This window comes from Bacillus rossius, chromosome 6, assembly GCF_032445375.1.
Source record: "Bacillus rossius redtenbacheri isolate Brsri chromosome 6, Brsri_v3, whole genome shotgun sequence".
Lineage (NCBI taxonomy): Eukaryota > Metazoa > Arthropoda > Insecta > Phasmatodea > Bacillidae > Bacillus > Bacillus rossius.
This window is the reverse complement of record NC_086334.1, coordinates 54,938,845-54,966,802: the sequence shown is the minus strand read 5'-3', so window position 1 is coordinate 54,966,802 and position 27,958 is coordinate 54,938,845. Positions and strand designations below refer to the sequence as shown.

At 42.5% G+C, this 27,958-nt stretch overlaps 1 protein-coding gene across 1 annotated transcript in view; it reads left to right on the top strand.

Annotated features, from left to right (window-relative positions):
* LOC134533203 (protein artichoke) overlaps positions 1-26,396 on the top strand; it is an 88,945-nt gene extending 62,549 nt beyond the window's left edge. The window contains exons 2-8 of the mRNA XM_063370581.1: positions 12,895-13,214; positions 13,556-13,745; positions 16,496-16,595; positions 17,772-17,942; positions 18,480-18,598; positions 19,880-20,026; positions 23,091-26,396. Of these exons, the coding sequence (XP_063226651.1) occupies positions 12,895-13,214; positions 13,556-13,745; positions 16,496-16,595; positions 17,772-17,942; positions 18,480-18,598; positions 19,880-20,026; positions 23,091-26,084 (4,041 nt within the window). The 3' untranslated portion in view covers positions 26,085-26,396. The remainder of the gene's footprint in view (positions 1-12,894; positions 13,215-13,555; positions 13,746-16,495; positions 16,596-17,771; positions 17,943-18,479; positions 18,599-19,879; positions 20,027-23,090) is intronic.
* Positions 26,397-27,958: the final 1,562 nt, after the last annotated feature.

Genomic DNA, 27,958 nt, shown 5'->3' with positions numbered 1-27,958 from the left:
TTTACATTGTGTAATGCGCGCTTATTTCATTGCATTTCTGGTGCATACTAAAACTTAGCCTACAGAAGTATAACCGCATAAACGCTGGCAATGATAATTCCTGTCTAGGGGAAAACGTCACATGTTCAGCGTTGAGGCATTTACATTCGACGCGTTCGGTACTCATTTTGAACGCCTAGACCTGAAAAATTAATAGTAACATCTTGTTAAACGTAATTATAGTTAGGATTTAAAAAGGGGTACAATTTTACCGTTTCACACTAAAAATTAATACTTTTCTTATATTCATCACGATCGACATTATTTTTAATAATTCTACGTCAAATTTCGTGTCCGAGCTTTGTATTATAAATGTATTTGCAACATGAGAACACATGTATTTATTTTTTACTGATACCGAGGTTAGTTGTTTAAACATAATAGGCGAGTTTTGGAAGACGCGCTCACATTATTTTTTTTTTGTAAACCGTTCCCTGAATAACTGTCTATTATTTACTGTGCGCATTGATAATTACAATAAAACAAAATAACGCCTAAATGGTAAGAATTTGATTATCATTCCTATGTTTTAAAAAAATTATACTTGTCTAAAACATCAAACAAAAATTTAAATTAAGCACCAATTTTCGTAAGTGCAACAATAAATATTTATTATTGTTTCCAAAAACATATTTCATGTACGGGAAAAATAACCAGAGAAAGGAGCTGCACCAATATACAAGAATTTTCTTGCAGCATTCCAAACTATTTGTTAGAATTTGGTTTCTAAAGGAATATTTTGTAATAGTACAATTTTTTTCCCCGTGTTACAGCTTCTGGCTAGTGAGTTTAAGGTCTCTTGTTAGATTCCCGGTTTAGATGGGAAATATACTCTACTGGTATCAGGACTGGGTGCTGCGTTGTCATTCACTGCCATACTGCTGAATCACCCTGCAACAGCAACGATACCTGAGGCCACTAACAGACACAAGCATTTAAATAGCATTATCATTATTAATAAACGCGCTTCAGTATGTGACCGCTGGAAGGTAATCACTAGAGACCTGTAAAATTCGCGGATTCATTTCGCGATAGGATAGAGTCCAAATACTTTCGACATTATTTTGCTTCAGTGATTGGGCCACAGTTTATCTGAAGGACTCTGGGCCAATGAAAAATATTTTACAGAAGAATTAGCGAATCACGATCATTCCAGTCAACAGGTGTTACGAGTCGGTAACCAATCAGCAGATGTGATTTGCACGAGTGCATAGAGGATTATGGAGTCTATCCTTAAGGGATTTGAAATCGCGAATTTTACAGGTCTCTAATAATCACGTGGGTGACTGCCATTGACGTAACAGTTACTCTTTACTACGATCGTTGTCTTCAAAAACACTCCAAAGCCATATACTATACAAACCGTGTCAAATTATTTTTTTAATTTAATATGGCGTGGTGTATTCCTTCTTTAACTACTTCGAATGAGTGAAAATTAATCAGAACCATCAAGATGCTCACCTACCAGGACTCATTAACACCTACATTTGATCTTGGAAACCAGTATCCATTAAGGGTGACGCTGGCGTGCCCATCGTTATGTCAAGACGACTCTACGCGCAAGTCAGTGAGCGTGCGTGCAGTCTTCTGCAGAAGTAATTACACAAACAAACCAACGTTTCTAGAATATTGCGTGAAGTTTCTAGCAGCAGTGTGTTGGTTTTTGTAGTAATTTATGTTTCTGTTGGAACACCGATCCCCGCAGACAACATCACGCACGCCACGGAAGAGTCTTCGTTAGCGGTCGTCTCACGCCTGGCTTCTAGGCAACCCCACAATGCGTTCTGCATGCGTTGGTTGCATATCGCACAGGTCACTCGACCGAGCACCATTAGGCTTAATCCCGTTACGCCACGACCCAGCATGACCGAGCCGAGAGGAAAACCTGCCGAAAGGTTATGAATGACAGCGAGCTATGTGAAGTGCAATTGGGGGAAAAAAAAAACCGAAGAGAAATGAAAACGTAACCACTTCACCGAGGTAGGCATATGGCGACAAAATGCCTTTTCGTTACGATTATACTGCTTCGCGGAAACTATGTGTGCATTTAGTAGGATCATAGCAATGTTTATTTAGACGTGTGGTGGAAGGATAGGACAACTGAAAATATAAGATGAATAATAAAAAAAAATGTGAGCGAGTTTTTAAATATTCGCCAGAGATATATAACATCTAACTTCGGTGACGAGCAAATTCATGTGTTCTCATGATGCAATTACACTTATGATACGAAACTTGGACACAAAATTTAATGTATAATTCTTTTAAATAATTACGAGCGTGATAAATATACGAAAATAGGGTTTTAAATTACATTTTTTGACGCGTAACAATGCATTTGATTGCAGTACATAAACGCAAGTATACGTACTTACACTTGCATACGTATGAAACATTACCAATATTTTAAATTTTATTTCTTAAGAATGGCCGCTGTAGCAGCCACCTTGGAAGAACACACGCGCATGATGACTTTGAAAAGAACAAGGAAAAAAAAAATTCTTAGTATTCATGCAATTTTCCTTGACGTTGCATTTCCAAGTACACGCAATTAGATGACGCTGCGATGTGGCAACACCGCGATGTGCACACAGGTTTTGTGCACGCTCCCAGCACGGTCCGCGCACGCGCATGACACCGACATGCCATCTTCTAGAAGTTGTACAGAAGAACACCCATAGTTCCGAGTGTGGTCTCGTCACTGAGGTCTCGCTGGAATCGACGTTGTTGGTTTCCAGTTTTTTCTGTTGGTAACAATGCAGCTATTCATTGGGTGTGAATCAGTAACGGAAATAATTTTGTCTGTTGACGGAATGTTTGGCCGACCTAGTAAGTTAGTGATTTCAGCTTGCGCTGTAAGCGGGCGCTGATTGAATTTAGCTCTGGGCCACCATGACGGATGTGCCTGCAGTTCGGAAAATATATCGTTGGCAGCCCGGAGAGAGTGCCGTTCTTATCTAATAGCACGTGATTTCCGATTACACTCTTTGAGCAAGTGACCAGAACAGAGCCACCCGCGTCAATATATATATTGAATTTTCGCTTTTTATTTGGGCCCTTAGGTTGTATTACTGCCCCTGATGGCGTTTCTTTTTTAGTTCATCGAGAGCTTATCGTCACGGTACAATGTTTCCTGTTTTTATTTTCTATCGGGTTACATTTCACATTATCACATTTGGCATTCCCGGCGAAATTGTACTGGCGTTCCATAATCAGGAAAACTAAAGATAGGCCGCCTGGCTCCAGAGTTTTTAAAAGTGTCTGACTAAGAATAGCAATCTAACAGCCATTTTTATGTTTCTATACACGTTTCGTTTAGGTTTCGTCTACAACGTGTATTTTTCTTTTTGATAGTGAGAAAAAAAAGAGGCTAGAGCGGATGTTTTCACGTACAATTTTAGGTATGAACAATTCCACTCATAGTATTGTGCGTGGTACAGTGATGTTCTGCATTTATCTTTGATATTACGTCATGAAATGACAGGGTCACCGCTGCAAGTCTCGGAGACAGTTCTGTGCCTGGCGCTCAGGGGCGAAGAGGCGTGCGATGAGCCAGGCAGTGTCGCCCTTAGCGCCCGACCAGGCGGCCGCCTCCCGGAACGGCCGAGGCCGCAAGCCTGGCCAGCTGGCCCGGCCAGTTGCAAGGGCGGTCGCTACTCCTGGCAGAGGGGGGGGGGGGGGGCAGGACCGGTCGGGCCCGCGCGAGGACTGCCGTGTACCGTTACCGCGGCGAGAGGCGAACCAAGGTCCCCGGCCCGGAGCTTGTGACCAGTCACCAGCCTTCTTTCCACAGACGAGAGAGCCAAACGACCGATCGTGCATCTTCGGGTATTTTTTTTTTCGGTTAATTGTAAAAGGTTAGGATAGCTACATTAAAGCTACTGTGAAATCATGTAAACGCTTTCCCCAGCCCTGGATAGCTACATATTAAAAAAGTTATTTGCTAAGCAACCATTAAATTAACTTTACAGTATTTTTAATGCAGCTATACTTACCTAATATAACCAACCATCCACAAAGTTTTAAAGTATTTATAATGTAGCTAACCTATCCTAATCGACCGCAAAATTTAATGACACACCGGTTTATACAATGAGATAGAACGGGGGGGAAAAAAAGCGAGCATGAACTTGGGGGAACTTCGGGTGTGGCTCTCTCGTCTGTGAAATGATAGCTTCCCGTTGACTAGTCACCAGCGAGGGAGTGGCCACGCGCGCATTTCCAGAATATTCCTACCTTCTTTTTTCATTATAACTAGCCAGCCAGCTCCTATACAATGCCAATTTAAAAAAAAGTTTACCTTTAGAAACACAATTTATCAAGCTAAAATCATTAATAATGTTCATAATTCGGTTGGAGTTAATTTAGTGAAAGAAAAATAGGCTTTTATTTAATTTTGTTTTTCACTTTATTTAAAACTAAATTAAATTAATCTATTACAATTCTTATAATGGTCCAGTACCATACAGGAACATTCCAGAACATTCTCGAACATTCTAGAACATCTCTAACCTTCTGGAAGATTCTATAATATTCTTAAACATTCTGCAATCTCACTAGAACATGCCGGGAACTTCTAAAACGTTCAGGAACATTCTGCTCAGTCTCGGCCGAATCGGCACTCTAAACCCAGCTGCTTCACCGACTTTCCATAAGAAGTCCATTATTGGTGCGATGCCTTCTTTTGACATCCGTGTCTTCGAACCCAACCACTGCAGTTCCTAGGGTGGGTTGCACGCGCTGACAAACCAGCTTACATTTATAATTTACATTTATATTGATTTTGACGTGACAACGTCTAATAAATCGATGAACGCCGACTGCACGCACGAAAAAGTGTCCCGTTACGCACATTGTCCCGTTACGCTGTGTCGCGTTACGCTCATTGTACGCTTGCGCCGCATCTATCTCTCTTCCACTCGATTGGAACAACCATCGATTTGACTTTTTCGAGGCACATTAAACTTGAAACACTCCCATTAGTTTCCTACTTTTCCTATCATCGTCCTATTCTTAACAGAATAACACAGATTGGAAGAAGTTAAATAGCAAACATGTATAAAAGTTATAGTTAAAATAATCTCTTCGTTAAAGTAATAAACATATTTGAATTAATGAGTGCAAATAAAAGTAAATTTATCAATTAAATTGTAGATTTCATTTCACTCCTTTGTATCCATACAAAATAGTGGTAATTCAAAAAAAAATATTCAATTTTATTCATAAAAGTATGCAATCATTTCATCAGTGTTTTGTTATGACGTTGTCACGTTAAACTATCGTCCGTAAACCGACTTTACAGAAAACCAATTTTTTGACGTGACAACGTCTAATAAATCGATGAACGCCGGCTGCGCGCACGAAAAAGTGTCCCACTACGGATGTCCCACTACCGATGTGTCCTGTTTGCTCATTGTACGCATGCGTGGCATCTCTCTTCATGCTCATTGTACGCATGCGTGGCATCTTTCTTCCACTCGATTGGAACAACCATCGATTTGACTTTTCAATCATATTTACGTCGTTTGAATTATTAATATTATGTAATTTAACGATCGTCCACCAATTTTCAGCACAATCGGTACGGTTATTTAACAGTAATGTTGAATTTTCAAATACGTTTTGAACCAATAATGGTGTTTTACAGTTACACATAATAATTCAAATTCCACCCGGGATCTTTTGCACAATGTTTTAAAAAATATTGTAACACATTATAAATAAGTTTCGTGTATTTGAGATGCGTATTTGTTATAAAATCGAGTTATTAAAACGAAATAATATTATTCCCCTACCGTGAACAAAATTTATATATATATATATATATATTATATATATATATATTATATATATATATATATATATATATATATATATATACCATCTGAAACTTTTAAGTATGGCCTCGTGGCTTTGATGTTAGCATGTCTAACTTAGAGTGTTAAGGTTGTCGGTTCAAATCCCGGCAGCTGCGAATTTTTTTGTACTTGTAAAAATAAATAAGGCGTACGCAACATTTCAAAAGTAATAAATATATTTGAATTAATGAATGCAAATAAAAGTAAATTTATTAATTAAATTGTAGGCTACATTTCATTTCACTTCTTTGTATCCATACAAAATAGTGATAATTCAATAAAATTGATTAAATTTTATTCATAAAAGTATGCAGAGTTAGATTTTATCATACAAAAGATAAAAAATTTAACAAAAAAATTCTTTCTCAAAGAATATATATTTTTAATGCCAAAATGGTTTGGTTGCAAAAACCTATTACGGCTCAGTCTCAGGCCGAATATGATATTTCCTTTTCTTCTGGAACAATCATTTCATCAATGTTTTGTTATGACGTTGTCACGTTAAACTATCGTCCGTAAACCGACTTTACAGACAACCAATTTATTTTTATTTTATATTTTAAACTCGTGACGTAAACTTCTTGAAGAAGCCAGAAGGGTAGCAGACATGCTCTCTGGGCCGCTAACACGGGCGGGAAGTCACGCGACAAGCGAGTGAGGTCACAGGCTGCGAGGCATCTGGCTCGGCGAGGCAGTTGAAGTATTCCGCGCTACTTGAGGCGACGCGCGTGGGTGCGCTACCGTGCGAAGGACACACTACTCACTACTACCAGCTCGCTCGGCGTGACGCGAGACGCGAGTTGGCAACACTGCGAACAAGAGCGCGGCGGCCGCTTCTTGCTGTTCGATGACGGCGACGAAGGAAGCAATTTGGTGTTCAACACATAAACGTCGCATGGAGAGTATCCTCAGATAAAAAAAAAAAAAAAAAATCATATACGTTTTCTGTTGATCGAATTGTGACTCACCCTATAATAAACCAAGCAATGCCAATAACGATTACAGTTTCTTTGTACTAAAATAAATAACACTTGGATCCCTCAGCGGCCAGGATGTAGCTTTTTTTTTTTTTCATCTTGTGGAAATTCCGTTGCATATTGCGCGTGCATCGTAAAAATTCACTGTCATCATTTTTTTTTCATATCGCGCCTAAAGACGCATCACTTCAAAACAGAACAGATCTAAGTTTTAAGATGATCACACATTCTGTAGTTGTTTTATTAAACATATGTTACTTTCTTATTTCCATACATTGTAATATTCTATTCATACTCATTCCAGTTCTCAAAAATCTCATCGTGCAAGCATGCATATGCAGTGGAGCGACGTAGTTTATTATTATTAAAAAAACATTGCGCCTCAGTTGAGATTTCAACTGTAGCAGACGCAAACCACTCTGGTCATCCGTATTCATAGCAGACGCAAACCACTCTGGTCATTAGTATTCACCTTTGCAGAAAATATTAGAGTTTAAAAATTCTCTTTAGTGATCTTTTTTCCCTTCTTGCCTATTGTCTAAGTTAAATCTAATGAGTGCGGGGAGGGTTCACGCTTGTGTCTCAGGCTTACAGCCTATACACACTACTCAAGCTGGATTTAAACCATGCGGGGAAAGATCACGTGCATATTGTGCTACTGGAGTTTATTGGCCAGTCATGGCAGCGATTGTCGGCATGGCTGATTCCCTATTGGTAGCCAGCTAATGTGACCCAGGTAATACATGCAGAGACACAGGGAATACCCTGGGCCGGGACATGCGGGAATAAATCAACATGCATTAAAGCAAACATCCAACTACTGGACAAAGGAAGAATGTCCAGGTATGAAGAGTTGGACGAGGCACAAACATCAACCATTCGGGGGTTGTGAACTTGGGCCATTTGGCCCTGGGTTGCGGTACCAGGGGCGGGCAACAACACTCGTCAGCCCAGCTGCCAGGCAAGGATGGGTGATGCTGCAATATTCCCTTCCCCAAGCGCCGGACCCGCGGCTAGGCCAGCGGGACAGCCTCGGTTTGGGCGATATCCACAGCGGCAGAAGGCGGGAGGGCAAGTAACTGATGCACCTACACGGAGGGCCACTCGGCGGTGGGCAGACGAGCCAGTAAACTCGGCGGTGGGCAGACGAGCCAGTGAACTCGGTGGTGGGCAGACGAGCCAGTGAACTCGGCGGTGGGCAGACGAGCCAGTGAACTCGGTGGTGGGCAAACGAGCCAGTTAACTCGGCGGTGGGCAGACGAGCCAGTGAACTCGGTGGTGGGCAGACGAGCCAGTTAACTCGGCGGTGGGCAGACGAGCCAGTGAACTCGGCGGTGGGCAGACGAGCCAGTGAACTCGGCGGTGGGCAGACGAGCCAGTGAACTCGGTGGTGGGCAAACGAGCCAGTGAACTCGGCGGTGGGCAGACGAGCCAGTGAACTCGGTGGTGGGCAGACGAGCCAGTTAACTCGGCGGTGGGCAGACGAGCCAGTGAACTCGGCGGTGGGCAGACGAGCCAGTGAACTCGGTGGTGGGCAGACGAGCCAGTTAACTCGGCGGTGGGCTGACAAGCCAGTGAACTCGGTGGTGGGCAGACGAGCCAGTTAACTCGGCGGTGGGCTGACGAGCCAGTGAACTCGGCGGTGGGCAGACGAGCCAGTTAAATCGGCGGTGGGCAGACGAGCCAGTGAACTCGGCGGTGGGCAGACGAGCCAGTTAAATCGGCGGTGGGCAGACGAGCCAGTGAACTCGGCGGTGGGCAGACGAGCCAGTGAACTCGGCGGTGGGCAGACGAGCCAGTGAACTCGGCGGTGGGCAGACGAGCCAGTGAACTCGGCGGTGGGCAGACGAGCCAGTGAACTCTGCGGTGGGCAGACGAGCCAGTGAACTCGGCGGTGGGCAGACGAGCCAGTGAACTCTGCGGTGGGCAGACGAGCCAGTGAACACGGCGGTAAGCAGACGAGCCAGTGAACTCTGCGGTGGGCAGACGAGCCAGTGAACTCTGCGGTGGGCAGACGAGCCAGTGAACTCGGCGGTGGGCAGACGAGCCAGTGAACTCTGCGGTGGGCAGACGAGCCAGTGAACTCTGCGGTGGGCAGACGAGCCAGTGAACTCGGCGGTGGGCAGCCGAGCCAGTGAACTCTGCGGTGGGCAGACGAGCCAGTGAACTCGGCGGTGGGCAGACGAGCCAGTGAACTCTGCGGTGGGCAGACGAGCCAGTGAACTCGGCGGTGGGCAGACGAGCCAGTGAACTCTGCGGTGGGCAGACGAGCCAGTGAACTCTGCGGTGGGCAGACGAGCCAGTGAACTCAGCGGTGGGCAGACGAGCCAGTGAACTCTGCGGTGGGCAGACGAGCCAGTGAACTCGGCGGTGGGCAGACGAGCCAGTGAACTCGGCGGTGGGCAGACGAGCCAGTGAACTCAGCGGTTGGCAGACGAGCCAGTGAACTCGGCGGTGGGCAGACGAGCCAGTGAACTCAGCGGTGGGCAGACGAGCCAGTGAACTCTGCGGTGGGCAGACGAGCCAGTGAACTCGGCGGTGGGCAGACGAGCCAGTGAACTCTGCGGTGGGCAGACGAGCCAGTGAACTCTGCGGTGGGCAGACGAGCCAGTGTACTCGGTGGTGGGCAGACGAGCCAATGAACTCGGCGGTGGGCAGACGAGCCAGTGAGCCGGCTCCAACTGCGGGCGCATGAAGTTCCAGGTAGCCCGGCGATGCTCCATCGTCACCTTCCTTCTTCCAGTCAACAGCGATATCTCTCGTGCCATGGTAAAGGGGGGGGGGGGGTGGTAAGTCTTCCAGTCCGGTGTGTGCGCATCCGAGTTCGCTCGCTTTCCAACTGCGGGCACGACCGGAAGTGGTTCACGTTTCCGCTTCCGTGGTGCGTTTACGCGCCCTGCCAGTGCATAACCGGTGTTCGCGGTTCTGTAGCTGCCGCGGAGAGCTAAGGGGCGCGGAATTATTGAGTGAGCCGGTCCTCGTCAGGGGTGTATGTGTGCCAGTGAGGCGGGATGATAAGCGCGACGCTCGCTAGTGCTTCTAGCGCGGTGTCGCCTTTGGACTGGCGCGCAGTCTTCTCGTCGTGCTTGGGGCAAATATGAGATACGAGCAGTGACCATAACATTATATAGCGAAGAAATGAAAACTAAGGTGTAATTCAAGTTAGTTACTTCGGTATTTTCAAAAAATCTGTACCGGTTGTTTCATGGCTAACAATTACTCTAAGGAACACGCGTTATAACCATTTTCACTCGTCTAAAAATACCAATTTAAAAAAACTTAATCCGAAATAAAAACTTCTTCCTGTTCGCCCTAGCGAATTCTAAAGTAATTGTCGTAAATTGAACCTCGCTCTGATTTTTTAATCTTCTTTTACGTTGTTTTTCTTCTTGTCATAGGTGGTAACTTGTCCGCTCTATAGCGATTCAAAAAAAAATCTTAATATTTTTGATCCACCTTATTTATTGTACATCATAAGTCTCTACACAAAAGGTGAAAACGGTGACTAACGCACGTGCTACAAGACGGATGGTTGCTCTCTCAGACAACAAAATAACGTTCGTTAGTGGCACCAGTTGGTTCATCTTCCTGGAAACACAGCTTTCATCATTCGTATTGAAACCTACGACTCATGCTGTGTATAGGTGAGTTAAGTGTAGCTCGGAGTGAAACGAATCCGCTATAACAATCGTGGCCCTGGCGTAGGTATGTGCCCCGAGAGTGAACAAAGGCTGTTTCTTTTTATTTACGCGCGTACTTCGGGGCGGGGCCCGACAAGTCACGACCCGCCACTGCAGAGAGACTCGACTCCTCTCACACGCCATACCTTCTCGCAGCAGCCGTGACCTAAGCGACCTCGCTGCCGCCGCGATACATCGATATATCGATACATCGTCGCGCGGTTTTCCACGAGCCTCGAGGACAACGAGCTATTAGCTCGACCACGACACATCGGTCCCAGGGGGAACGCACCACAACGCCGAAATACCACAACGCCGAACGTACAATAACGCCGAAAACCATACCGCCGAATGCCAAATTGACTACAACGCCGACAGCTAGAAAACTGCTGTGTACCACAACGCCGAAATACATTAACGCCGAAAAATGTCATTGCAGGACTGCCACAAAGGTTAGGTAAGGTTAGGTTAGGTTAGGTTAGGCTAGGTTTGGCTAGGGTGACCAAATCATAAACTTGAAAAAACGGGACACATCCAAGGAGGGTTTGGGGGCGATACCCTCCAGCTAAAGGGGGGTCCAAGGGGCCTCCGTCGAGACGTAATCATTGAAACATGCTCTTTTTTGCTAATTTGAGACCTATAAATCTTTTTCAATATACCTATGAATATGTAATTTAATTTAAATTGTGAGGTGTACAATAAATAAAAACAACAATTTTGCAGTGAATACTTATTTATTAAAAGTATTATGACATACTTCAAAACATTAAACAAGATAACTAAAATTGTTAGTCAAACTTATGTTAAAAATCTTTAGGATTTCAATTGGGGATATTTTTCTTTCGTTCCAGCCAATTTCAAAACCACTTTCTTTTCCAATATAAAGTTGTAAAAACTAGAACAGTCAATTTTTAAATTGTAGGTACCTGCAAGATTGCAGAAAGGGTATCCACTCCCATCTTGTTCCTTTCATCCGTCCATTGAATGTTCATAAGCGAAAAAAATATTTCAGTATTACCATTATGGGCAGGGATCGCAAACACATACTGGCATATCTTCAAAAATTCTGAGTGCTGTTCTGGCCTGGTATGCGTTTTAAAAAAACAAGCCCATTTTTCGTGACACTGAGGTGGTTTTTTATCTTCATCAGTCCATTCTTTAATTTTTTCACTTACCAAATACACTAATGGTGCCAGTTGATCAAATAGCAAAGTATCATTTATGTCATTGAAGTAAAAAATAGTTTCTTCAATTAGTTCCCAACTGGGGATCTCTTTCGAAAGCATCCATTTAAACTTTGAGAAAGTAGAGAATGGTACACTCCATTTTTCAAGATACTGTATGCAAAGTTCAACTGTCGTGGAGAGGGGAAGATGGCAATGGGCGAGTTCAACTGTCGAGAAGAGGGGAAGACGGCCCAAGGAGAGGCGCGACAAAAGTGTATCATCAACCCAACGTAAATACGGGACATTTAGGCGTCCCGGGAGACTTTTTCGGGACCCCGTTTACGATCGTTAAAAAACGGGACAATCCCGTTTTTACGGAACGTTTGGTCACCCTAGGTTAGGCTAGCCTAGTTTAGGTTGTGGTATTTCGGCGTTAAGATACATTTAACATTTTTCGGCGTTACTGTATTTCGGCGTTGTGGTACACAGCAGTTTTCTAGCTGTCGGCGTTGCGGTCAATTTGGCATTCGGCGTTATGGTATTCGGCGTTATTGTACGTTCGGCGTTGTGGTATTTCGGCGTTGTGGTAACTACCCGATCCCAGGTGTACTGAACAGCAGAGTCGCTGCTTCAGCGTTATTGTGACTCACCAACCGTGACTGTAACTCACCAACTACAGCAGGGCGAGTGTCCTAAACCATGTTGCGTCTATTATTTCGTGTTTTAAGCTCATTATCTACTTTATGAAACTCTGAAACTGACAGACAGACAACGCACAGCTCAAACCGGCGGGTCTGGAAGCATGAAATTTCGTAAGAGTTCCTCATACAAGTAAGAAAGGTTTTTTTGAAAATTTACTTCCTACGGGGGTTAAACAGGCGACGAGAGTTTGTATGGAAGTTTGTCACTTTTTAATTTGGAAAAATTTTAAATGGCAGTATAAAAAATAAGAAAGGTTATCCTACACCGTATAAAATTTAAGACACCCGAAGAAGTGAAGAAAACTAATGTAATTCAGTAAAGTAACATTGCCTTTCCCAATGAGAAAACCTTTGTACTGCATGTGAACAAGAGGAATGCACTAACATTATCATAGTAGTTTCATACAATAACACCTTCAAATCGAGCCACAGGAACAGTGCAGGAAGGTGAAGGTGAGGTGTGTGTGTTCCAGGGCACGGCGGGATGGAGGTTAATGATGCTGTGGGGGCTGCTGGCGCTGGCGGCGGCCAGCCAGCCCTGCCCCGAGCTGCACCGCGACCTGCGCTACCCGTGCCGCTGCGACCTCACCGCCGAGCAGGAGATCCTGGTGGACTGCGACCGCGTGGTGTTCCACGGCGACCTGCCCTCCTTCCCGCACCGCGCGCCCGTCGTCAGCTTCCGCCAGCGCTGGGCCGGCCACCAGGCGCTGCCCGCGCGCGCCTTCGCCGCGGCCGAGCTGCCCCTGCGCGCGCTCGACCTGTCGCACAACTCCCTGCGGCGCCTCACCGACAGGTGACGTGGTCCCAGCCCCCTCATCACCTCATTCACCCCCTCACCACCTCGCCATATCACCCCCTCGCCCCTTCATACCCTCACCACCTCACCACCTCACCCTCTCACCCCCTCACCACCTCATTCACTCCCTCACTCCCTCACCACCTCACCCCCTCACCACCTCACTCCTTCATCCCCTTATCCTCTCACCGCCTCACCAACTCACTCCTTCACCACCTCACCCCCTCACCACCTCATCCCCTCATCCCCTCACCCCCTAACCCCTTCAACCCCCTCACCATCTTTCATCCAGTGGAGTGTGGAAGTGCCAGAGTGTGAGAGAGTGTGTGTGGCTGCAGGCTGCTGCTGGGGCTGCAGGACAGCCTGGAGCAGCTGCTGCTGGGAGACAACCTGCTGGGGGACAACCTGAACCCCATCTTCTCCAGCAGCGAGCTGCACGGGCTGGCCGGCCTGCGCGAGCTGGACCTCAGCGGCAACCTTATCAAGGGCCTGGAGGAGGGGCTGCTCAAGGGCTGCGACAACCTGCAGGTCACCTCTCAACTTACAAACACACATCTCTTAGTACAGTCAGAACTTGGAAACGTCGTAACGTAGAATGTCATAAGTTAGAACTATCACAACTTAGAAACACTCAACTTAGAACTGTCATAACATAGAAACACGTAACTCAGAAACACGCAACGTAGAACCACACAACTTAGAAAGCCATAACAGAACTATCAGAACTTAGAAATTCACTACTTAGAACTGTCATAACTCAGAAACACGTAACTTAGAAACACACAACGTCGAGCCATATAACTTAGAACTATTATAACTTATAAACACACAACTTAGAACAGGCATAGCTTAGAAGATTCTATCTTGTGTGTTTCTAAGTTATGTGTTTCTAAGAACTATTATAACTTATAAACACACAACTTAGAACAGGCATAGCTTAGAAGATTCTATCTTGTGTGTTTCTAAGTTATGTGTTTCTAAGTTGTGTGTTTCTAAGTTGTGACAGCACCCCATTTCTCCCTTCCCCCACCCCTTCTCTGTCTCTCTCTCGCTCCTCCACTTTCTGCGCAGGTCGACACGCAGGCGGTAGTCATCAGAGTGTGACGAAAAAGAAAAGCGACTGAGTCTTCTAGTACTTGCCAATCATTTATAAACACCTAACCCTGGTAACGAGCCAAAATTTAAGTGTTTTCACGCTAGAAATAAACTTATAATACGAAATTTAATGTAGGTTAAAATGATAAGCTTTATAAATAAACGAAAAATTGGGTTTTCCACTACATTTCTAGACGCGAATCACACGTGTTTACCGCACCCGCCGCTAGAATTCGCTGCCGGAGCAGCTACCGACGACTGTAGAATCATTCGAGTTGCAGAGCAGAAGGTTTAACTGTATAACGAAACGACTACGATAAAAGCGAAAAAAATTGACGTAATACCAAGCACCCGCTTTGGATCTGATTTTTATTAGTATACAGCCCATCTTGTTGAAATTCATTAAACAGTTAATACTTCAAAGTTTTACTTTTGTCGCTGTTAACTTTGGTTCGCACCATCCGCCACAGATGGCAGCACCGTGGTCACACATTTCCGTTCCATACGACTTCCATTCCGATCACGAAATTACTCCCACCAAATGCCGTATCCCGTATGTTAAATTGTTTACTCGTCAAAAAATGCGTGCGAGTCCACCACGGTGTTTCAAGTGAAACTTCACATATAACAGGAGTAGGAAATATCTTAGGGAACTCAACTATTTTAGACGTTTTATTTGAACCTAGCTGAAAGGTAAAATTATACTAAGAGTGAATTTTTCGCGACTGCCACTTCCAATTTTTGTGATTCTTAAAATAATATTATCATATATAATATAATTAATAAGTAATTATAAATAACAATACTTTTTTTATTAAATAATAATTATTATATATTTAGGCACCGTCATCTACAAGTAGGTTAGAAAATATAGATTCTAATTCAGAACACTTTTTTTTATATAGTTACAGTGCAAATATAGTTTTCGCGGAGAAGAAATTGACATATTCTTGTTTTGAATATCTGGTGTTATGATAAATTTAAAAATACAAAATAAGTTAATTTTTTCCTCTACATATGTTATCTATCAATTTTAGCGACGAGTAGGTACATACACCAACAATCTGTAGTTAATTAAACTATACGTGTTCAGTTCTTTGATGAATTTTTAATGTAGAAGATTGATTCAAAACATCTTTATGGACATACGCCATGGTCTTTTTTCACTGTACACCACAAAGAAACCAATGGATTGGACAAGAAAATTAATACACACACACACACACAAACACACACACCTACACACACACTGAAAATCAAGCCAAAATCAGCCGATGTCAAATTTTGTAATTTTTTTTTCTTTGATAGCTGAAACTTTGCTATTATTTCTGAGAGAAATAATCTTAAGTAATAGGCTAGCTTCTCATGACTCACAAAAAAGTACTCGTAAATGGTATAGACTGCACAACCTTAGCTGTACGTCAGACGCTAAACGTGGTTGGACACTCGTGGTAAAAAACTTCGATCAGTTTTTGTAAATAATGAGATTAGTACGATGCTGAATTTGTTTGGATTTGTCAACTAAACCGATTTAACACAAGTCCGTTATGTTTATTTGGGCACATATTACTACATTTTTTCTCCCGTGAATATTACCCACCCTAGTGTATCATCTGAAGTGCATGTTGCCTACTTGTCAGAAGATTCAAAGTAAGCATCTGACACTAAATGACTCCTTTGGTGAAAAGTCATACTTGAGAGTATTTTTAGACGATCTTTTTCGTAAGTTACAGCTTAATGAAATGAAATAACTCTCGATAAATGGGTGGCAAATCCAATTTTATTCCTGAATGGGAGATTGCATCATTTTTTTCTCATATGTTTTATATCTGGTATTATATGTAATCATTATTTGTTGATTTATTGCTTAGCATAAATAAATTTTTGATATTTATTCAAAGATAAGTCCTAAAAGATAATTTTTAAAAGCATGTCACCCTTAGTAATAATTTTAGGTAAAAACTTAAAAATACGTTTTAGTTTTTTTTTCTCATACTCACCTGTCAGGCGTTGTCAGTTTTCATAAACCTCATATCCTTATACCTATATTTGCTTCACATCATAGCCATTCACAGTAACTATACGCCTGCTATTATTCATTTCTGAGTTTGAAAAGAAATGTCCAAGTATCCGGAAAATTGTTTTAGGGTAAGATACAAATGCACAGCTTGTGTTGTTCACAGACTCTGCGCTTGGATAGGAACAGTCTGACTTCCGTTCCAAGCTCATCCCTGAACGGCCCCAGAGCTCTGCGCAGATTTTCTCTCACTGAGAACCACATCAGTAAGTACTTACTTTCACAGCTGTATACAGCATGTGTATTAGTATAATAATTGAGTTTTAACTCTGCAATACTCATAATTAATTTTATTTAAAATTTTATTTTGTCTCATTGACAGCGATATCAACACACATTGCGTATGACAGAAATTTGGGGTACCATTGGAAAAAAAAAGGTCACAGAATTTGAATGGAATGATTTAAGGAAACAATGTAAAACCAAAATCAGGATGATTATTCACCATGTTTCGAACCTGTGTCATATGTGATGCTATTTCACTGATTAACTACTGCATCAAATATTTTATTCAGTTTTTTGTTTGGCTTTTTTGTTAATTTTTCATCTCTCAAGACAACCCTTTCCTATTCGTTGAAACAAAAATGTGTGTGGCTTAAAGAAATTTTCAGTGACTATCTCAATCTGTCTCTTAACAATGCCAGTAGCTCCTTGCGCCATTTACATTTTATTCGCAACCGATTCGGTGATTATTCTACTTGACTTGCTCAGCAGATCGAGCAACTACCTGAAGCTGCTCGGCTCATTGAATCTAAGTGACAACATTATTGGGTCATTAAATTTAATTACGGCAGTTTGAAGAAGCTACCAGCTATTCTGCACCAAACATTTGCTGTTCAGAGAACTGAATGAAGCAAAACAGCGCCTGGGTGTGCAACTATTTCAGTTTGCACATTCTCTGAGCGTGGTTATCATACAGTGTCAAAACTACCCAAGGAAAAAATTTGCCGACAATGTCTTTGATTTGCTTCAGATAGTTTCCAGATGTGTGTCTCAAAGTTAGGAACAACAACCACCGTATATATGCGTATATATACATAAATATTTGTATATGCATGCATAAATATGTTTACATGCATATATATGTTAATATGTATATATACACGTGTATTTACATATATATGAATTTATGTGTAGCTATATGGATATATAGCATATATACACATATACGTGAATATGCATTTATATATGTTTATACATGTATATTCTTATTCATGTGTATGTGTGTACATGTACCACAAACCGTATCGTCACATTGTGTGTGGTTGGCTATCGACAGCAATGTTGGTGGTGGGAGCAAGGAAAAGGGAGAGGAATGTGTGGGTGGCAGTGTTCTGAAATTCCTCTTGGCAGAAGCTGCTAACCCGTCGCTGTGCTTGCAGGCGCGGTGCACAACAACGCGTTCCTGTCGCAAAGGTCGCTGGAGCAGATAGACTTGAGTCACAACCGCCTCACAGTCATAGAGAGCGGGTCCTTCGCGGGGCTGGACCGACTGCGAGAGTTGCGGCTGACACACAACAGGTTCTCTCGCTTCAACAGCGACGTCTTCCAAGGTGAGGGAAAAGGGGGTGGTCTGCAAAGTCGGTTTACGGGCGATAATTTTTACGTGATAACGTCACAAGAAAACAGTGAAGAAAAATTGCATACTTTTTAATTTTCAAATATTATTTACAGTTTTTGCAAATTTAATTTAAATAATTTGTTTAAATATAATCACGAACAATTAGTTAATAAGCCCGCCTTAACATGTTTAATATTTATAGAAGATTTTCTCGCACGGTGGTTGGCCGATTTCATAAATTTAAAATATGTCCTATACCCAATACACTAAAATGCGCGTTATAAAATCAGAACTTAACTCATTACCAATTTATAAAATATAATTCTTAAATGGTTTGGTTATGAATTTTATACACCTGAAAATTTATTGTGTCTAATTATTTAGTAAAAATGTTTGGACTTAATCAACTAATTTTCTTGCAATGGTAAAATATTAGCAATACCCTGAAATTGTGCGAGCGAAGCCGTGCGTTGGTACCTAAATGTAATACTAACAAAACAATATTAATAAAAAATATTTGTTTTTGCAGGAGCCGAAAACTTGGAGTACCTGTCTCTGTCGGAAAACTTCATATCTGAGATACCCAGCACAGCCCTGAAGGCCTTTTTGAACCTCAAACACCTGAACTTGTCATCGAACCTAATACAGGTATCTGTTTGGAATATGACTATTCATCTTAACCAGAGACGAAGCCAGTGGTTTGGTCCCTGGGGTCGGACCCTCCCTTCCAGATAATATTTAAAAAAAAAAGCTAAGACAGAATAGCAACCTAGCTACATAAGGTTAAAGTGATATTATCTTGGAATGATTTTTTTAAGTTCCTTAGTGTTCTACAATAATGAATATCCTCCCCATTATAGCCCAACATGCCCCCTTCACCCACCCACAAAAGTGGCAGGTATTGTGTTTTCAAATAGTCCATATTTAATTCCGGTGTGCACAAATGTTTTTGTAAGATTTTCATTTGTACAATCTTGACATGAGTGTTTCAATTGTTTCGTGTATTTGATAACATTAATATATGTGTATGACCTTTTAACTAATTATTTAATAATTGACTTAAAACAAAGTATTAAAAGAATTAAGTAAGAACCAAAATATAAAACTGTTTAGTTTCCTTTTCTCAAGCTAAAGCATTGCTTAAAAATTTATGTGTAAACGTTGGAGTTCTCTAAGTCCACTATTCCCAGGGATTTTAGTGTGAGTATCAAATTTCTTTTTAAATTAATCTATAAAACAATTTTCTCATAAAAAAGATATAATGGTCAAACCGACCCACTTCCTTCAAGGCTGTAACCAGGATTTTGTGTAGGAGCAGGTCCAATATAACCATGATATCATGTTTTATGAATAATTTATCTCTATAATTGAATCTTAAAATACTGTCACACTAAAATCTCTGGGAAAAATATACTTTTAGATCACCAATGTGTATAAGAAATGAACTTGCTTGAGAAAAAAACTGAACATATTTTATTTTGTATCATAATAATTTTTTTAAATTTGTTACTAACTCAATTGTTTGTTGATTTCGTTTAAACAAGTTATATAAAATATTTGAATTACACGTGTCAAGTTGGTACGAAAGATATGCGCAAAGTAACATGTGAAAAAACCAGCATTCAACACAGTCTACTTAGAAATACAATCTCAGCCGCATGTACAGCTATAATGGGGGGAAAATACAGTATAGTAGCCCCCACTATGGATTAAAATTCTTCTTCTGAAATTATCTCTGTAACGTTATGAAGCTATGTTGCTGTAATTTTATTATTACGTATTCCCTTGTTAATTTTTTAAAAATCCTGGAAGTAACACCACTCCTCCCTGAAATTACCGACCACCCTTCCCGGATACGTCACTGCCTCCTTTACAAAATCCTGGATGCGGCCTTGTCCCGATGAGCCAAGTGTCGACTCGCAATTCCAGAGCTTGGACGGCGCGAACCTGGTGTCCCAGCCGGAGTTGGAGAGCCTCGACCTGAGCAGAAACAACATCGCCAACATCGCCCCGGGCACCTTCCTCGGTCTCCGCAAACTGAAGGAACTCGACATCAGCGTCAACGCACTGCGAACGGTAAACCGACGACGTAAACACAAGGAGATGCGAGCAAGTCTTCCAGTACCTACTCGCCACAGATCATTTTTTTAAATGTGGAATTCTTTAAAACAATGCCGAGCGTAATGAATACAGTATGCAAATTGTGTTTAATTTAATTTCTGGACGCGAATCACACGTAATTTCCGCTGCTGCCGGAGTAACTACGTCGACTATCGAATCATTCCAATCGCAGCAGAAAAACTTGAAAAAAAATCCTAAAACCCGGCTTTGGAAACAATTTTCGACAAGGAATCTTACTAAAATACTGCCCACCTTGTTGAAATTCACTAAACGGTTAAAGCTCAAGTTTCCCCTTGTATTTGTGAAGTTTGATTTGCGAAATCCGCCACAGATAGCAGCATCATGGTTACACATTTCTGTTCCATTCTCGAAATTACTCCTACCAAATGCCGTATAGCCGAGATCTTAAGATGTTACACAAATAAAAAAAAATTCCTCAACCGAACTGAAGTGTTCACCGGCACATTTAGTATGCATGAAGACACAATCAACATTCCCAAATAATGTTATCAAATGAGAAAGAGTAAACCATCTGTTTCTTTCTTGACTTCGAATGCAAATGGCGTTAATAGCACCGAATCTGCATTAACACTTGGTGAAAGTTTATATATATATATGAGACACACACATTTATTTGACGTTAAAATTATTTGGTACTGGGACTGAACATAAACAAGGAACGCAAAGTAGGGGAACAGTGCGAATGAAGCAGTCTCGGTTCATCTGTGTCACTTCGGAGACCATGTCCCCATGCTCTGAGGAGCCGGTTGCTCTCCTGAAAGGATCCACGTGGTCGGCGGGTGGTCGGGCCTGCTGGCTTCAAGTAGAGACTTACTGACGGTTAAGCATTTGTTTTATGTTTTGTACTTGATGCGTTGTAGCCAGCTAGTTTACTCTTGTCAGGATAGCGATTTCTTCGTTTGTAGCCACCGCGTCTCGGATAGCCGTAAGAGTAACGTTTAATTTGCAAAGACTGCTGAAGCTACAGAAGTGAGTGGATTAATGTATTTTGTGTTCAAATACGTATTGTGTTCTATGCTCAGATCTCGTCTTTCGCTATTCTTTGGTACTTACTGTGACCACTGGGTCGGTCACACATTTTAAGGAACCCTCCCAGAACTTGCCTAGAGTATTTTTAATAGCTGAAAATTAAATGTATTAAATTTATTAGCATACATGTATATGCATAATTTACATTGGACAAACTGATTTCATCACCCTACATTAAATACTTTCTCTATTTGAAAACACATGTATGTAGTTCTCAGTGCAGTTTCACTTAATCTAGAGGAGTTTAAATTTTGCAACAATTTTTATGTGAGAGACAACTTAGATCTCAGTACTGGATATCATTTGATAGGAGTAATTTCGTGAAACGGAACGGAAATGAAGTCAAATGAACGTAAATTTGTAACCACGTTGCTGAAGTGGCGTAACAACGTATAGCAACATAAACCGTATATAGTAACTTTCATAAACATTGGGGGATACACAAAACGTATTGGTGTGCCAAATGAAACTTTATGATAGTGAAACTACGCTGGTATATATTTTGTAAATTAAAATAGTTTAGTAAAAAGTAATTACAACTTTTAAAATACATAAGAAAACTAGCATTTCAATGATTATAACCCATATTCTTGCAAAATCTCAGAAGTCTCGGTAGCACAGCGATAGAGCACGCGCTTATAAAGCTCAAGGGTGAATTTTTGACTTGGTTCAATCCTCATCACTGGGAAACATTTTTTTACCTTTTTTAATAACGTAATTGTAATATGTTATGTACCTAATAATAATGTTGAATAAGATTAAGGTTTGTTTGTAGGAAGTATTTACAGACTGATTTCAGTTGTTTAAGCAAAAAAAAAAAATACATATACGTATTATGTATTTTTTAATGTTTTAGGTTAATATTTCAGTAATGTCATGGAAGTATAACTTCTAACGTGTACGAAAACTTTATAGTATTAACTGTTAAGTGAAATTTAAAAAAAACTGACATTATTATTATAACATTTCCTGCCGAAAATGAGGTCAAAGGCTGGGGTTTAGGCTTTTTTTTCAAGCCTTTGTCGCTTTTATCAGAGTCGTTTCTAATACTTTAAAATTTCCGTCTTTTTTCGTGATGATATCTGCACGTGATGGTGGCAAGCAATGTTTATGATTCAGGAGGTGAATTCTAGCGGCGGGCGCAAAGAGTATGTGTGTGTGATCCGTATCCAGGAAATTTGGTAGGTATTCAAAAAGCGAATATTTTTTTAGTAGTATATTTAACACGATCGGCATTATTTTAAAGAATTATACTTTATATTTCGTATCCTTGTTTCAAATAATAAGTTTATATGCAACATGAACAACATGAGAACACATGAATTTGCTGGATATCGAGGTTAGATGTTACACATCTCTGGCGAGTACTGAAAGACTTTCTCACATTTCTTTTCTTTATCAGTGGAAAATCATACAGAAAAGGTGCATGCTTTTTCTAGTAATTATATATTTAAGCAAACAGTGTTAAGAAAATCACTGAAGGAGTTATACATGTACGGCAATACTTACATTGGTGAGAGACAGTCTAATCCTGAGTATCAAGTCATTCCAGTTTCCGTAGGGTTTTACCCCTAGTTTTTCTTTGGTAACCCGACTCTCTTAGGCTTCTGCCCTGTCCGTCCCGGAGCCCTCACGGGCGTGGATACGGATACGCAGTATACGCGAAACAGGAGAGGTGTTTGTTAAGAGATCCAGCTATGTCCAGAGGCCGAGGCTACCCATCCCAGTATAGACACCGTCACCCCCCGCCTCAATCAGCTAACCAGACAAGTGGCTGCGTCCTTAGCTCTTTGACGTTATCAGCATTGCTGGTGCCTACCCCATTCACACTGGTCAGGCCCAGTCCAGCTGAAGTAAGACCACTTATGAAGATGTTAGTGTCTAACGAAAGCATGTAATACTCTCTTGTCTGACATGTTTGTATGAAACCTCGCCAACACGTGGACAAGAGGCGTGTGAATGCCGGCAGGTGGAGGACGATGCCTTCGAAGGCCTGGACAACCTGGAGAGCCTGTCGCTGCGAGACAACAACATCCTGCTGGTGCCGGCGTCGGCGCTGGGCCGCCTGCCGCGCCTCGGCCGGCTGCAGATGGACTTCAACCGCGTGGCCGCGCTGTCGGGCGACATCCTGCGCGCGGTGGCCGGGCAGGTGACCGCGCTCAGCCTGGCGCGGAACGTGGTGCGCGAGCTGCCCGCCGCCGCCTTCCACGAGTTCCACCGGCTGCGCGCGCTCGACCTGGGCGGCAACCTGCTGACCGGCCTCAACGCCGCGGCCTTCGTGGGGCTGGAGCGGAGCCTGCGCGACCTGCGGCTGGGGCAGAACCAGCTGGCCGCCGTGTCGGGCGACCCGCTGGCGCTGCCCGAGCTGCGCAGCCTCGACCTGTCGGGCAACCACCTGACCGAGGTCTCCGCGGGGGCGTTCACGCGCGTGCCCTCGCTGGCGCACCTCAACCTCAGCGGCAACCCGCAGCTGGGCGCGATCCCCTCGTCGCTGCTGCACGGCGTGCCCCGGCTCGCCCGCCTGGACCTCAGCCACACGGGCCTCAGGGCCTTCACGCCGGACATCCTCATGCACTGCCAGGCCCTCCAGCGCGTCTCCCTCAGGGGCAACGCCATCCAGGAGATCGCGGAGAACACCTTCAAGAACCTCCGCAACCTGACCTCCATCGACCTGTCCTACAACAACATCGCGAACATCAGGACGGGCGCGTTTTCCGGCCTGCAGAACATCAAACGGGTTTCACTACGAGGAAACAGACTGAGTGCGTTCAAGGGAGAGTATTTCAGATTCACAAGGGGCAGCGATGGGAAACTTGGAACGACCCTTGAAGAACTGGACCTCTCGCTCAACGAGCTGAGCTATTTGTTTCCATCGTCATTTCGTGTTCACCCTAGACTGCGAAGACTTATAGTTTCGGACAACGAATTTTCGTTCTTTCCTGCTGAGCTTATAGCTTCACTTCAGTACCTGGAGTATGTTGATCTCAGTGGCAATGCTTTGAAAGCTGTAGAGGACTTGGACTTTGGGAGACTTCCAAGGTTGAGAACATTGCATCTCGCTAGAAATCAAATAGAATCTTTAAGTGAATCTGCTTTCCACAATTCAACGCAACTTCAAATTTTGAACTTAGGTGACAATAAACTGGATCGCTTAGGGGAAAGAACTTTTGAGGGTTTAGCTCGCATTGAAATGCTAGATCTTTCAAATAATCAACTGAGCGAACTACCAGATTCGATTTTTGAACGCACGAAGATTCAGATGCTTGAAAATATAAATCTGTCTGGTAACAAGTTTGAAGTTGCGCCACTCAAATCACTGCAGCGGCAGTACTTCTTTTTATCTTTAGTAGATCTGTCCAGAAATAATCTGAAGGACATTCCACCCGAAGACAGCATTATGGTCAACATTAAGAGACTCGATCTATCTTTCAATCCCCTGACCGAGGAAGCTGTGAACACTGTACTTAATGAACCAAAGACGGTCCGGGAACTGAATCTTGCAAGCACAGGAATATCCAAAATCACACAACTCGAAACACCTTTCCTCAGACACCTAAATTTGTCCCACAATGCCATCACAGAGTTATCAGACAGAGCATTCGAGCGACCAACCTTATTAGAAGTGCTAGATGTTTCTCATAACCAGCTCTCAGAAATGACAAACACCCTTTCTCGAGTGTGGCCACGACTTAAAAACCTTCACCACGTAGACATTTCTGGAAATTCATTTTCGACGATCGTGCAAGGTGATTTTGACGGCTTGGATGCACTTCAGCATCTTAAAATGCATGATTTGCCAAAATGCACGAAGTTGGAGAAGAATGCATTCAAGGCACTGGGTAACTTGGTGCAACTGACTGCTTTCGGATACCCACGGCTTGGCTACTTGGACGTGCACGGGATCCTACAGAACCTGCCCACGCTGGAAGTCCTGGACATAGAAGTGAAAGACCCGGCGGTGAGCAGCGACCAGCTGGCACCGGTGCTGCATCCTCGACTCGAGGAGTTCAGCATCAGAGGCGAGAGAGTGCGGAGCCTCTCCTCCGGCATCCTAGCCGGCCTCAAAAGCTCTTCTGTGGTCATCGGGCTTCGGAACACATCCTTGACCACACTTCCTCCTGCGCTGTTCTTCACGATGCCCCGTTCCAGCCTCATAACGCTCGACGTCAGCGGGAGCAAACTGTCCACCCTCAGCCCCCAGTTGTTGTCGGCGTTTGACGAGCGGCGCGGGGACCTCAAACTCGTGGGCCTGGCTTCGAATCCCCTCGTCTGCGACTGCGGTGCCAGGGCATTGCGCCGGTGGCTTCCCGGAGCTGGGATGACCGGGATACGGTGCTCGTCCCCGGCGGATCTGGCCGGCAGCCTGCTCATCGAGATCGCGGACGACGCCTTGACGTGCGACCCGAACCGCCACGCCCTCACGTCCGCCACGCCGCCTCCCACCACCGTCGCGCCGCCGACCAGTCCCAAGCTGATGACCGAGCCGGACATCATCTGGTCCTTGCCGCCGGCCAGCAAGACCAGCACGCGCGCGGCGGGAGCCAACAACCCCGCCAGCAAGACGCCGCCCACCGTCACCAGCGCCGGCCTCAACAATGACGACACGCTCATCATAGGCATCGTGGGCGGGGTCGTGGCCTTCATCGCGATCCTCATCATCGTGATCTGCATCGTGCGGCTGCGCATCAGCAACAACCAGTACCGCGGGGGGCCCCTGGCGAGCGCCGCGGCGCTGTCTAGCGGCCACCCGTCCTCCATGATCGCGAGCAACGCCTGCTCCTGCGTGAAGCCGCCGCCCCTGTACATGGCCGGCCCCTACGCGACGCTGCCGGCCAAGATCATGGGGCCCGCCTCCTCGTCGGCCGGCCACAGGCCCACCTACTCCACGATGGGGCGGCAGCCCTACTACCAGTCGCCCCCGTACTTCATATCGTACCCTCCCGAGGAGAAGGAGCACCGGTAGCATTCGGTGAAGTTCGCAGTGAGCAGCTTGTGAACTGGCCTCACTGCACTGCCAGAACACTTCTGAGTGTTGTTCTACAGCCTATCACAGACATTCGCAGCTATCAGAACATGAGACTTGAAAGAAGATGTTATGATTTTAAAGAACATAGACTGACACTACACTACATCTTGCAGATGCAAGAAACATATTGTCTGCTAAGAAATTTCTCTTAAATGCATAAACACATGTGTTAGCACAGGTATTAAAAAAATTAACTGTAAAATTTCCAATGTATGAACGATTTTTAGCATGTAGTTTCTTGATTTTTTTTTTATTTTTTTTTTTAAATCTTTTTTCAAAGAAAGCTAATAATATTTCTAATTGTAAAATATAGTTGTTATAGTGAATGTATAATCTACTATACTGATAAAGTATTGTGTAACAGGTATTCTAAAAATGTTAAAAATTAATTTATATCAAAAATAACACAGTAATGTAGAATCTGGAAGAGTAAAGCTTTAGAATATAATAACTCATAAAGTACAAAACAACCCATACTGTAGCTTAAATATGTGTATAAAATTTTTTTGATGATATTTAACTTCCCATTAGAAAACTTCAGTTAAAATATTTCTGTACCGTACCAATAACATAAAATAGCGGAGTTGTCATATGATAGCACTTTGTTTGAAACAATCAACCAAACTACGACTTAGTGATGTTAATTAATTAATGTCAAAGATTAAAGACATCTGTGAGTATTAATTGTAAATAATAATTATGTTTTAAATAGGCGGCTAGGTATTTTGTCATATACTGTTAAAAGGTTAAAACTTTAAAGAAAATGAAAACTTTACAAAAATTATATATCATTGAATACACATACTTGTATAAAAATATTTGGTAACTGGTATTACACTGTGAGTATTAATGTATAAATACAAATTATATTTTAAATAAGTGACTACTTTACTGTCACATAATGGTATTTTAATCTTTAAAGTGAACACGTTACAAAAAAATCTGTAATTTTAAATACAAATTCTATGTACAAAAATAAATTGTAGGTAACAATTGCTTGAGTAAATGCTTACCTAAAACTGTAAATATCAAAGATTCTGTATTGGATTAAAGGGAAATTTGTATGATGAATGTACATAACTGTAAAAATTATTTCAATATTTATTTGTTTATGCTACTTTAAGATTATTAGTGAAAATGTATACGGCTAATGCAAGAATTTGTAGTACTGTAAGTATATATTAAAAATTAATAATACACTTATTTTTTGTTTGTTTTAAGTTCTTAAAAACTAATCATAAATCAGTGTGGGAAAAAAGTACACTGATCGAAAATACTCTCATTAAAAACTTATGTAGTTATATGAAAATAAAATATATTTATTTCCATGTAAATAGATCAGGTTAAGTTACAATAAAACTTCTTTGAAAAAAAATTTGTGGAAAAAATGCTGTATGCCTATACCATATTTACTTTAATACACTTCTTAACATAAATTTTAAAGTTACTACTACAAAGGAGTCGAGCATTATTTAAATTTATGTATTTTCACAAGGTACAAATTATTATCAATGTAACTATCCTGTATACTAATAACCTGCTTTACACACCTAAGAACTCAAGAGTAATCAAATCTATAATGTATGCCATTATGGTGCATCTTTATTTCTCTATAAAATTTTTTAATACCCGACCAATTCAGCATGAAGAAGCTGTGAGAAAAGATTAACACCATACCTAAAGACCACACAAGTTAAGAATATAGGTAAGCAATTAGGGAGTCTAAGTGAAATAAATAAGACCTTTGAAACTTCACACAAGGATGAAAACCTGTTATACTTATGTCCACATCCAAATGAATAAGAATTTTT